Source organism: Tachypleus tridentatus, chromosome 5 (genome assembly GCF_004210375.1).
Source record: "Tachypleus tridentatus isolate NWPU-2018 chromosome 5, ASM421037v1, whole genome shotgun sequence".
Lineage (NCBI taxonomy): Eukaryota > Metazoa > Arthropoda > Merostomata > Xiphosura > Limulidae > Tachypleus > Tachypleus tridentatus.
Window position 1 is genome coordinate 27765040 of NC_134829.1, and position 14284 is coordinate 27779323.

The window sequence follows — 14284 nt, forward strand, 5'->3', positions numbered from 1 at the left end:
ATCTCATTATGTCTTATCTCTCTATACAGAAAAACATCAAGCCTAACTGAGCAATAATCACATGCATCTAAATATTCCCCCAGTATATATCCTGTCAAATATTTTGTATTAGAAGTTAACAATAAATCTAAAACATCATTGTTCCTTGACTGATTAATTGGAGAAGAAAACCATACACAATTGTTTCTAAGGGATCTGTTTCCTTTATGGTTTGACTAAATATCATTATGCCTGAAATTAAAATCTTCCATAATTATGATCTCATTAACAGCTGAATAATTTATATCAGTGTAGAGTTTTTAATTAATTTCGTCAGGTGGTGTAGAACAAATTCCAACTAAAAGCTTTTCCCATTTGTTATAACCATTAATAATAATAATAAAAAAAACAACAGATTCAACCTCTTTGCTATTAACTATGATATTGTCAATTTTTAGATTAAAAAGCTACTTTTTCACATCTTTTTCTCATAGCTTATCCATACCGAATAATCAAACCAAGAATTTGAAAGAAATTACTGTCATAAAATATCTACATTTAACCAAGTTTCATTTACTTCCATAATATCATACTCCTCTGAATCCTTTTATTTTTTATACTTTTAGCATTACAACAATAACAGTTTAACTTACCCTTGAAATTTAATTTGTATTTTATTCCTACATTATATTTTTCTTTATATTATTTTTCTTCTGGTCCTCCCCACTGACCAATCCTAGTTTAAAGCTTCCTTTACAGTTATTAGCCCTTGAAAACAAACCAATTCTTACCTTATTTAAATGTAAACCACCCATTGCAAAGAGCTCACTTTTCATACTGAGCTGATCACACAAGTTCAACAAGCCTACCCGTTTCTTCTTGCATACTGACCTAACCCTAACATTTTTTCCCAGTTACCTACATCTGAAGAAAATTGTGGTCCTTTAATGATTTTAACAATCACTTATCAATAGCTTCTATTATTACTCCTCCCTACAACATTAGCTGTTGTGAGCAGTACAAGAACTTCATCACTGCTAGCTCTACCAGTAGGCCCACTGACCTTTGCTAGCATCTATTAGCTCTATTGCCTTAGCTACATTTCTGCTAACAGTAACACCCTTTAGGCTTTACTATAGCACTTTGCAAATTTAATAATACCTGCATTAAAAGTGTGTGTGCTGTCTTGTTTTCTGTTTAATTTATTACAGTTGTTTTCAAATAGAAATATAGTAATTATTATAAAAAAAAGAAAAGAAGCTATTTAATCGTATAGTTTTGAAGCCAGGTTACTCTAATACCAATTGCCTAGTATAAAGTCACATCATGAAATGGCACCAATGTAGTAAAATGCTTATATAATAATTAATTTCTTGTTATATATACATATATATTATTTTGAACACAATTTTATAATGTAAACATATCAAGTACAGTGACCATACTTTATTAGAGTTGATATATATATCTATCTTTTATTAAATACTCTGTTATACACCAGCTTTGGTTGGGCTTTGTTTGTCACATGTTGCAGATAGTATCCTAAGTCAATAAAAATTCATTTAACTAATACTTTAAGGATTTGAATACTCATATGTGGAAAGTCTTGCTACATCCAGAAGCTGCACAGTGAGCAATTTTGATCACAGTTACTTCAGAACAACAGTAATATAATGATTTAATATAATTGATTAGACTATGTATGAGTATAGCAAGATTGCTGATGTCAGTCTTTGGTTACATTACTAACTGCCACAGGCTGATTGTGGTATACACTATCCATATTGCAGTGATCACTACATCTAGTCAATACACTATTGTTTGTAAAGTACATTACTCTGTTGGCTTAACAAGTTATTAACTTGAATACTCCAATTCTGTTAGTATTAATATTCATCTGATTAAACAACACTAATAAGAGTAGCTTAAAAGTCATTGGTTTTCTACTTGTCTGTGTATATGAATACTGAAACATGCAAGTTAAACATGAAAACAAACTTTTTACAACTGTGTTTGTGGGGAAAGAATTTTTTTTTTCAAACCAAGTAACATTTCACAGGAGTAACAGTCACACTGTTATTATAAAATTGTTCTGCAATAGGTCAGCAATAAGTTTACAGATTTACAACTCTAAAATTTGGTATTTGGTTGTGTACAAAAGACAGACTGCTGATAGTCTAATTTGTAGCTTTACACTAAGAAAACAACTTGTAGAATTTATCAAGCCATGTAATTTTAAATGAAGATTTTTCAAAACATTTACACTTTAAAATGTAAAGAATCATTTTGTTCATCACATGTTACAAAACTAATGGCTGCTTTATACAAACAGAAAACAGAATATCATAATTAAATACTTACTGCCTATTTTGTGTTTCAGCTTTTATGCTCTGTTCAAGTGTAAAAGACCAACTGAAGAATGAGTAATTTAGTGCAGTTTTGTGTTAAACAAAATATTTACTGTGTTTTGTGTAAAAATTGTATCCAATACCATTTGCATGTAACTTATATCAGGTATCTTTCTTGTCATACTAGTTATCCATTTTACAAATAAACAGAATGATTTTTGCACAGTTATAGTTATAAAGTTATTACAATTAGACCATGAGGTGTTACTTTTAAGCCTAACATTAAAAAGGGAGGTTTTTGTATCTTTTCAAGACAGGTTTTCATTTTTGAATTGATAAATACTTGAGTGAAATACAGCATCCTTAAGTCTCCATACTAGCTAGTAGTAAGGTCTACCTGTTGGGAGTAAATTCAGTATATATTAATAAAGCCACATTTCCACCATAATTAATTAAGAAATTACCAACCTTTTATGTTTCAACTATCTTCCTTTTTTGTTTAGCTTTCAACCGAGATATGAACAATTTCACGTAAAATCGGTAGGGTAAGTCAAAGCATCATGAAGGTCAGCAGTAGGATGAAAAGACAGCAATACTTTGAAAGCAGCTAAATGCATAATATTATACTTGCAGCACAATCTCTTTCAAGGTGGTACTAAAGGGTTGCTCAATACCTCTGCATGCCACTTGGAGATTTTTATGCTTCATGTGATTAAGCATTAAACTCTAATGCTAAAAGAATGTGGGAAATGCCTTGTTTTCTGCAAATCAACACATCAAAAATTTGAGTTCAAATTAAGAAAAACTGGATTGAGTAGTTTGTTTTGCAACAAAAGTGTCCCCCACTGGCTCATGAGGGGCCTATTAAGATGCAACTTCCTTGTTTTTTTGCTTTATCTGTTTACAAGAGATGTTCAGAAAGAAACAAGAGTTTATTTGTGGGCCAACCATATCAAATTAAACTAACAAATGGAAACCACTTCTGAAGAGCATAGGTAACCAAGTGTCATTTCTCAAATAGTCTACTAAGTACAATGATGCCTTTCCTTTTATGTTCAATGATATTCATCATACCTGGTGCTTTAAAACATCACTTGTGTTGGATTGCTCCCCTTGAACTTTGAGAGGATCAAAAAAGATTGAAATTAGTAGTTTCTTAATGTAGATTAAAACTGTTATAAGTGGGATAAAAATGAAAGTTATCCAATCTTCTAACTTGTAGCCATTACCATTTTAAACATTTTGTAGTTGTGTTAAATGCTAACAGCTTGGAAATGCATAATAAATTTTGCTGGTAGCAACAGAAAGATATTAGACCAGAGTTTGTAAAGGTCCTTGAATTCCTAAAAGTCATGTTAAATGGACTGTAAACATTTCAGATGTAAAAAATGTGGGAAGAAACTGCTAAGTAATAGTGTTCTGAAAAAGTCACAATTTATATTGGTAAGAAATATTCCATGAAGTAAACAGATTAATTTTGGTATGAATCCTGAAAAGTTATTAAATATTCCTTTGTGTAGTTTGTGTGAATCTTGTTAGACTACTAGTGTAACAAAACCCATTGTTGGTCACAAGTTCATCATATTGAGCATAAAAGATACAAAGCTTGTTTATTACTGGACACATTTAGTTGTACGTATAGCAAGTATTATATCAACCTTTGCTACTTTATAGCTAAATGGCCAATGCATGACAGTATATACTTATTTATTTGCTTTAGAAAATTTGTCCTAAATGATTACTTTATGAACACATTTTCTAAAAATAATATAATAAGAATGTATGCAAAACATTCATCCTTTTTCTGATATTACATGCATAAGATTTAAGTATGATTGAAATGTAACATTAATTTAGCAAAAACACAAATATTAGCAAGAATAATGTGAAAACAATGGCAGACTGAAAAGCTAACTAAAAATATAAATTGATCTTGTAGAAATTGATTGTGTTCTAATTGTTTATGTACATAAGCTCTTGTAAAAACTGGTGTTTATATATCTATACCAATCTTTCATACAGTTTTAATTACTCTCAATACATGTTAGAGACAGATGGATAATCTTTGAAATGTATATAGTAGTAATAACTGTGAAATTAAAAATGAGAACATAACATCATAATGTGTAACTGGGTGGAACTTGTCAACTACCAAGAAACAATAAAGTGAAGATATTCTTAATGATGAGAAACCCACTTGAAATAAAAATGTATCTCAGAATGGCTGGTATGGGTATTAACACTTTTATTGATATTGTTGTAACTTATTTAAAATGTAAAATGAGATAGGATATCTTGCCTCTGCCCACAAAACAGCTTTACTCAATTAGTTCTGCACTTTGTCAGTAGAAATTACTAATACTGTCACTCGCCTTTCACCTCCTGCTTTTGCATATACACATATTAATGATTATGCAGCCACTCTCCACTAATTGGAGTGTAACACAACCACTGTTGTAACCAATATCATATCCACATTTGCAGTTGTTAATCACTTCTAAATTGGCAGTAGTACCTTGCAAACTTGTTTGTTTTTGCTTACAAATTTGTTGATGCTTTACTTTATTATACAGATTTCATTTCTCTTTAATTTTTCATGTTTTTGAATTGTGAAGAATTGCTTTTTTCAACCTTTCTTTTTCATATATATGTGTGTGCGTATTTTTTTTCCCTTCAAGGTTGTAATTGTCACTGTGCACTTGCAGGTTTAGCTAGTTACAGCTACCAAAGCTGTTACTGCTGCTTTGAGTTTCTTGACCACCACTACTAGATAGATTACTCAATTATTGACCATTGCAATGACAGCAATTATTCGATGAGAAATATCCACATTTGTGTAACCTTCAATGCTACATGAGGAATATCCTGTCATGCTTGCTCCTAGGGTATCTGACAGGAAGGATGAGAATTTGGACAGCCTATTCCCCCAACCCCTGAATATGCTTCTCATTCATGAGGGATATCATAGAATTTACCCATACCTCCTACAGCCTTTGTTGAATTAATTAATCATGTTTTTGCTGCCTTATCCTTGTCTGCTATTTTCTGTGTTTTTCAGTCTGCCCTCCTTAATGAAGAATCTATGTGCCAATATTTTATCTTCCTTCCCTCACCTGTTGTTGAAGCTCCTGCCCAGCCTCTTGAGTATCAACACAGTCAGCAATTAGTATGCTTCATCCACCTTGTGCATCTGCAGGTTATGCATTTCATATATTTTCCTTTTCTTATCTTGATCCCCAACATTTGGAATCTCTCATTAAATTCTAGGGTTTTAACCCTAATGCATCGATTATTTGTCGTCCACAATTCTACAAGCATTAGTGCTGGCTCATGCAATTCACCTGTGTTCGGAAGGGTTTGCAGTCTTCTGTTTACTACAATGGCATACCACTAATCTTCACTTCTGGTTCATCAGATATTGCTGATATGCTGTTGGGACCTTCTTGATTGGACATCATTTGTTATCAGGTATGTTTACTTGCTAATTCCCTGAAGGAATTGTGTATGGCACCTGTTTTATGTGAAGATATGTTTAGGGTTTTCCTGACTCATTGGAGGACCAAATTAAGTGTGCTAATTTGAATAATTCATTATCCTCAGTAGCTTCCAGTTTATCCCAACCTCTAGCTACTGTTTCCATGTCTTGCCCTCCCTTCATCCAACCATTTGCTGCTCCCAGCTTCTTGTTCTTCATCCAACTGCAGTTGAGTTGTTACTCAAAGGCATTTTAGAAGATTCCAGCATCAGTGACTCAGCCCCACAGTGGGAGCTAGGGTTTTTTATTTTTACTTCATGTGACACACCATGTACAATGAATTCATTGGTCCAAACAGTTCCTTTCAGAGGGTTGGGCTCTTTACTTAAATTACTTTCCCCCACTAAGGGATCTTGTTTTCTCACCAGCATTTACAGGAAGCAGTTTGGGACTTACTTTGGAAATAGGCCATATAACTTATTGAACATTCTTAGCTTGAGTTTAGTGCCATTTGAAATTATGGTAGATTGCCAATCAACTTTAGATTTATTACCCATGAATTGTTGGAATCTTACTTAACTCTTGGGTTGTAAATGACAAAGGTTGATGTTTTGCTGTCAGTGGTATGTTTATCAGTTTTCGACTCTACTATTTGGCTTAGTCTTGGCTGTTTATGACTTCTACCATTTAATCAGGTTATTTGCTTGACTACTTCATGCCAGAGACCTTCATTTCCACCATTACATGTATGACTGACTACCCTGATTTCCTGTCAGGTTATATCTACTGTTCATGTGTCACCTTTAGTGAGTGTTAATCAATCAAAGGAACCTCATTCAGGACCCCTTTGATGCTCCTAAGTTGTTTAAGTAGTTGTGTACTCTTTGGGTATTCCAGATGCAGATGCTTTTGCTATATATTTCAATCTAAATTTTTCCTGTTTTTGGTTTGATGTGTCTCATTCTTTTTTTTATTTTTTTCTCATCATCACTGATGGCTATTGAACTGTATTATCTTGCACTTCAGATTTCTTGAATTTGTCTCTGTCTTTCATGTTGTCTTTGTTATTTGATTCATTTTCCCTCTCCCATCCTACTAGATTGGAATCTCACTGTTTCTCTTGTCTTCCATTTGAACCTTTGTCTTCATGTTTCCTGTATCTCATTTCCTTAATATTCCTGTTTCTCATGTTATTGGCTATTGGTCAGTAAAGATTCGAAATATTTGTGATTGCCAATCGTCATATGCTGTTTCACAGTTCCTGTGTTTCCCTCTTCCTTGTCTGTTTGTCTTTGCTTAAGACTTGTGCAGCTAGGAGAAGTAATTCTGCATTTCCTTATCCTCTATTTCCTACATTTATAACTGTTCTAATCTTGACCACCTCCTGTGTCAAGTCCTGGCCTTTTGATGGTATGTCACTCACACTGCTGTCTTCTGTGACTCCCCTAACCATTGATTAATTCCATAAAATATTTGTGTGTCCCAGGACATCTCTTTCCTCCTCACCCTTACAAGTTGGATTTGCCGGCTCATTAGACAGGTCTCTTGCTGGGATAGTGATAAGTCGTCGGATTTACAATGCTAAAATCAGGGGTTTGATTCTCCTCAGTGGACTCAGCAGATAGCCTGATGTGGCTTTGCTATAAGAAAAAACATGCACACACACACACTCATTAGACAGATGTATTCTTCCCTTTTGCCTTAAGTGTTGCCTTTCTAGGGTATCTTCCCATCAGACCCATCACCTCATCATGTCCCTGCCTGCCCAGTTACATTTTCCCTTAGAAATCGTCACTGGAGCTAGTATATGGACACTACACCTCATACCTTTGTTTCACATTATTTATATCATGGAACCATTTCTGCCTCAGAGTTGTCATCTTACTCACTGCAGTGTCATTATGACTAGGGAGTGCTATGTTTAGTTCTTTTTTTATTTACAGGGAATTCTTTGTTAGTGTATTGAGGAGCTCACTCTGTTATGAATGGTGCCTGACCAGGTTTTTGTGGGTTTTTTTAAATCCACACTGTCAATTCTGTGACTAGGCTCAATTTCAATTATGTTGTAGTTCTTCCTACTGCATACCTGATGTGCAATTCCAGATGCCACCAGGTGTTGGTTATGTGTTGACATTTGATTGTCATCTATGCCAAACCAATTGGGTTGTGCACAATGATGAGATGGATTGTTCCATAATACTACTAGTGGTGTTTTGCTTTATAAATTTGTTCCTCTCAGACTGTACACTCATGGACAATCATGAGTAAAATGCAGGGATTGCTGCCCATTTTTAATGCTTTGTGCTGTTGAGGCTCTTTGTATCAGGGATCTGATGTACAATACAATGTGCTGCGAGGTTTTGATTGCAGTACAACTCCATATTAATATATATATGGTGTACATTCCCAGTGGGTCTGATATTGGTTGGAGATGGCCTGATCACAATTAGCATCATGTGTTGCTGGCTTGGTGCCCTCACTATTGGAGACTTGACATACAATTCCAGATGCTGCCAGGTGTTGGATAAGATCAAATTACTATTATGGTCTGTCATATCCTAGAGACTTGTAATTAAGGGGTCCCATTAATGGGTATTGTAGGATTCATATTTTTCTACCTTTTATTTTCACCACACAGTCATAACAGAACAAAAAGGTATATCTGGTTCAGATGTTGTATGGTCTCCAGATCTGGTGTGATGCTTTCTTATTTGGTTCCACACTTCATAGTCTCTCTTTGGGTACTTCCTAAAGTTTAAATGTGAAATTCTGTAGTTATGTTGTGTGTGGAGGTAAGATTTTGTATCATAAGTTAACATGTTTTCTAAACTGATAGCAACTTACCCCATCTTATGTTTCCTATCCAGCCTCCACACTTCCAGTAGTTTGTGGCATAGATTCTATGACCAATCTGAAAGTGATAAACAAGCACAAGTATGGAGAGGGTGCTCATTATAGTAGGGGTTGTGTTGTGCTACTATTGGTGTAGAGCTGTTGCATAATCATTTGCATGTGAATATGCACAAGTGGGAGGTGGAAGACTAGTAGCAATAGAGAAAAGATGTTGTGTGAGAGGAGATAAGTATTTATTGGAAATACATTTTCAGTTTAGGAAAATATTAAGAGTGAGAAAAGTTTAGTAAATATTGTCAGTAGGTAACCTTCATTCATTAGAAATTGACACTGATCCATCTTTCTTTCATTAAAAATAAAAATAAATGAATAAATTAAAAACAGTAATAAGCAAGGAAAAGAAAATACCTGTTCTTATGGCTATAGAACTGAAAAATGAATGCTATAATTGGAGATGGTCACATATTAATATGTCTATGTAGGTGTATAATTGAAAAAAAAATTCTTTATATTTTTCTGAAAAAGTACTTGCTGAATGTTTTCAACAGTCGGATTCAGTAAAGCATATTCAAGAAGTTATTGCAAAGGACAAAGAACAGGGAAAAAGCAACGATAGTTTTAAAGAACAAGTCTGTGAAGCATCAGAAGATGAAAAAGATAATAAAGAAAAGACCAATTTAAGAATTTTACGAAAAAGGAAAGCTCTTAAACTATCTGATCAACCAGACAGAGGAGAGGTTTCAGAACAAAAAGCTGCCAAACTTAGGTTTTATATTTCTTCTGAAGATGGAAATGCCACAGATGAAAACCAGTGTGTTGGGTTATATACACTCTATGAAGTGGTTAATGAGCATTCAGAAGAGGAAAAACCATGCAAGAAATTTCAGGTGTGTTATTTCTTTTTATTTCAGAGAATTCTACTGTTTTATTATACATGTTATCTTCTAAAACCTACATTCATTCTTTTCAGTTTTTTACTACCACCCTATTCCCAACTGCATAAAAAAACAAAAACCTTTTTGAAGTACCTATCTTGTATCTTAAACCACTTCATTGTTACAGATTTTACTACATTTATACTAAAGCTATTCCTTATGCTGACCATTTATTTAAAAAGTAACATTCCATAAATTGCAGTCATGCCTAAGTTTTCTGTATCTCAAATATATCCTAGTTTTACTGCCTGCAGTTTTTTGACATTGAATTTATATGAAACAAAGGTAGAGTTAGAATTTTCTTTCTCGGAATGAGTTGAACACTTTGTGTCTGTTACTTTGGAGATTGAATCTCAGTTGAATTTTACCTATTGCTTTTAGTTCAGGACATGAAAAATTGGCTTACTAATGATCATAGTAATAAAGTAAAAACCAAATACTATATAACAAAATACATGGATTGATGTCTTATAGGATTGTTTGTAAAAAATTCTTGAATGGATATGAAATATATATGTTTAACATAATACAATGTTGTTCCTCTCTGTTTAGACATAACGGAAGAACAGAGGACCTGGGATGCAGAGATGCCAACTATTACCATTTGAGCGTAATCATTACGATTTTGGTGTATACATTACAATTATAAGCTCATACAGACAATTATTATGACTTGTTGCAACTCCCAATTTAATATATATTATATAGGCCTATACAATAAAGTGATATTGTTCCCCCAGGGCTTGGAAGGGGTGAAAAGAACATTTCTAGTGAGGTGCAAATAAATTTTGATAATAAATAAAAGTCGTAGTCCAAATGGCTACTTGCAATAATCATGCTTGTGCTTGAAATAATAAAAAATATTTGTATCTCTGACATCTACCAGTAGTTTGAGTGCAGTGCTTCTCCATACTGGGTACATGGGGGAATCCATAGTTACATCATCAGTGCTTGTCAGCCAATCAGCACTCGCGTAGATGGGTATTTCTCGTTTTCTAAGTGGCATAGAAACACCAATGCAATCGTTCACAAGATGGAAAAAAGAGGTCTTGTTCACCAGATTGTCTTGTTTCTGGCAAATCTAAAAGGATTATAGCTGTGAAAGGGATCTGTCTACAATCATTATGCTCAGTCATTTGAAACAGTTGGCATCTCTGGGGATGTTATCAGGTCTTATCAGTTTTATTTTGTTTTTTCTTTCTTTTGATATCACCATAACTGAAATAGTTGCATCCCAAGACATTACTCCGAATATGTTTATTGGTTTATTTTCTGTGATATTCTTCTTTGGCGAAGATTAAAATCAGGTTGCTTTTGAAATTGTTGATAGTTATTGATTCCATGCAAAAATTTGGCAGAGAATTTCTTGCATGTGTATCTAACCAGACCTTCACATGCACTAGGGTAATTTAAACTTTAAATCATTAACACAGCCTATACCCAACAATATAATTAAAAAATGTTGCTTACTGTAGATATAACATTGCTAATTTAAGCCAACTGAAATTAAAGTATTGAAGCCACAGCAACTTGTAGGGTTATCTGTGACCTTGTGCATGTTTATACAAATAAGACCTGTTTGTAAAGCCAATGCCATGACATGATCTAGCTGTTTTCTCCAAATATTTCTTTTACAAATATGCCTAAACTGGTGCAGTTTTAAGTGTACTTAGGTTTCCACACCATGTTTCATCTGGTAGTAACATCCTCAGATTTTAAAGTCTAAGGGGGATTATTGAGTTTCAGAGAAGCTTCCTTTACTTTACAGATATATATATACTACTTACTGTTTGTTTTTCTAATGTGCATAAAGAGACAGAGTTTATCTTGCTTCATCCGTTTTTACTTTCTAGCATGCTTGACTTGTTTAAAAACCACTTGCATATGCTGCAATATGGTATCTCGTATGTACATTTTCACAAGACAAAATCTTGAAAAATCTGGTTTGAGTGTTGATAAAATGTGTTTACCATTAGTCAGCTATCTTGTGAGCCTTTAATTAGATTCTAGTTTATGACATTTTCTGTTGTTTCTGAAACTAACCCTTTTAACAAAAGCTTTTTCTCTCCTTTGATTAGTAAGTTCTTTACAATCTCGGAGGCTCCTGACATCCCAAATATGTTTTTGTTTATTTTGTCTGCTCTTGCTTTGATTTTTATTTAGTATCTTTTTTTATTCCAACTGCAGTTAGTGAAAGAGAGAGAGTTTTCTTTTATCACTCTTCCATTTCTTTCGGTTTACTTTTATTTCAGATAATTAGAATTGATTGCTGTATCCTGTCAAGACCGTTTGCTTTTATGTAAAATAGATTTTTATTTCTTGGAATTCAACTATATTGCCTGCAAAATCTTCAATGATTTGTATGGCTTAATGCGATAACAGTTTTGCTGTAGCTATCATTGATTTAGTTTGTTACTGTACTTTACTGTGAATACTGATGTTCAATTCCTCAGTCCTTTCTCATAGTTTTGTTTTTCACTTTACAGGATCATGATGCCTTGTGTTTTTGTTGTAACCAGTGTAATAGCTAGAAACACCCTTTATGAATTACTTTCATGAGTTTTTTTCCTCATTTTGATCTTATTTTTGTGAAAAATCATTCCTCCTTAGTGAATTTTCTCATGCACCATCACATGATTAATTATTACAAGTTTACCCAGTAGTGAAAACTTTTATGTACCCATATTATAGAGTTTATAACTTCAGATTTGTCAGGTAACAGTTCCTAGCAGAAGAAGGAAAATGTTGGCCCACGAAATTGGTCCTAGTAAATATAGTTAATTACTAAACTTAAGACTTTGATTTAAAAAGACATGCCATTGACTGAAGTTTTTATATTTAATCACATAAATGTTAAATTGAGTAATTATAAGTCATTAATTCAGTTTTCAGTAAATGATGTATGAATCCATTTATGTTTAAAAGTATTTTTATTTATTTTCTTTTTAGGATAAGGTGCAAGAAACTATTCTTTGCAATAATGTTCCTATGATAAGACAAGTTTCAAAAGCACAGTCCCTTGAAGAACAGTTTGTTTATGATTTATATTATGGTACTGATGTGGATGATGAATTTATCAAGAATGTTACAGAGTATGTAAGCCATTCTACTCAGTAATACCAGTTAAAAGGATTTTTATAATATTTCACAATAGGTTTAATATTCCCAGAGAGTGTGTAAGCTAGTTATACTCAGTAATACCAGCTAAAAGGTTTTTTTTTTTTTACAATTCTTTTTCTTCTAAATAAAGATTATGATTTATCATATTTACTTTCATAAGAAAATAATTGAAAGCCTAGTTAATTTTTTGAGGCTGAAGTAGTTGTATTTTACTACTGAATATACATCATGTGAATTTTTGTAAACCGAGAATGGCAAAACATATAAATCAGATATACAAATAATTAGTCTTAAGTTATAATTATGATACTATTAAACAAATTATAAAATACTTAAATTACATTTTTTTTTTCTTGCATCTATGAAAATAGTGATAAATGAGTTCTAGTTTTACTATCATACTGCACCAGATTGATATATTAAGGTATAAATTGACAGTTAAACTGACTCTTCCACACAAGAAAATTTTCAGAGGCTTTATTTAAAATGAAAAAAAAAGTCTCACTTTCTTTGCTTACAAATTTCAGTGAACAATTACTGAAAAGGTTTTGAAATTAATTTAAAGCTATAAAAGATTACTTGTAAGTACAAGATTGTGCAGAGATAAAATTCTCATGATAAGGCCAAACTTATTTCAATGTAAAATGGACCAACATATTATATTGATCCACTGCAGCACTTGCCTCTGTTCCTTTCCACCATAGCTGTTTTAAAATGTAGGTCTACTGTAAATGTTTAGCTATTTTCTAAACCCTCTGTGCATGGATTAGGAGTCAAAGTGTGCATGCCACTGCCTTTTACAAAGTGTCATTCATACATATGTATTTTAAATAAAAGTCCAGCAACACAGTTGTCATCATCAGGTAAACTGTCATCTTTTATGTTAACAAACAGCATTTTACGTAATTATGATTGTACAAGAGGTCAAAATATTGTTGTAAAGGTCAAATAAAAAAAATATTCCACTCAAGAGGCTGTGTTCTTGGACATTTATTTAAAGTGTACAGTGATTTCCTCTTCTTACCACAAAGGGTAATGTATCTAATCTCAGATTCATCAACTTTTCATTTTATTCTCTAATGCTGATTTAGCAATAGTTCATGGTAGAAGAGAATAAATACGATATACAGTATATGGGGATACTGAAAAAACAACAACTTTAAATGTGGGTCTTGCAGGATCTAAAAGCTATACACATGTAATACACAAACTGTACAATCAACAAAAGTGATTTTATTCTGCATGTCAACATCATTTTATGTACCAGTGTTATCAATTCACAAATATTTGTCATGACGAGAAACCTACTTGAAGATTTTTTTAAAGTTTTAACAACTGAGGTAGTATCTATGTATCTCAGGATGGCTGGTATGGGCATTAACGCTTCTACTAATAAAGCAGAGAACAATGTTTTGACCTTCTTTGGTCATTTTCAGGTTAACAAAGAGTTTGCAACTGACCCTTGCCAGGCATGTCTTATGGACAAGAGTGTAAACGGGTATGGGATTGTAGGGGCATTGCAGTTAAATGTTAGGTTATTAATTAGTATAGGTATAAAGGTGTTCCATTATATT

At 33.0% G+C, this 14284-nt stretch overlaps 1 protein-coding gene across 8 annotated transcripts in view; it reads left to right on the forward strand.

Moving 5' to 3' along the window:
- The window catches only part of LOC143250799 (putative RNA polymerase II nuclear localization protein SLC7A6OS), a 31797-nt gene that overhangs the window by 2587 nt on the left and 14926 nt on the right, over positions 1-14284 (forward strand). For all 8 annotated transcript variants that reach the window (XR_013028364.1, XR_013028363.1, XM_076501812.1 and 5 more), the window contains exons 2-3: positions 9204-9542; positions 12540-12682. Coding sequence is in view for 6 of the 8 variants with exons in the window: in XM_076501812.1 (XP_076357927.1) it covers positions 9204-9542; positions 12540-12682 (482 nt within the window). In the remaining 2 variants the exon portion in view is untranslated. The remainder of the gene's footprint in view (positions 1-9203; positions 9543-12539; positions 12683-14284) is intronic.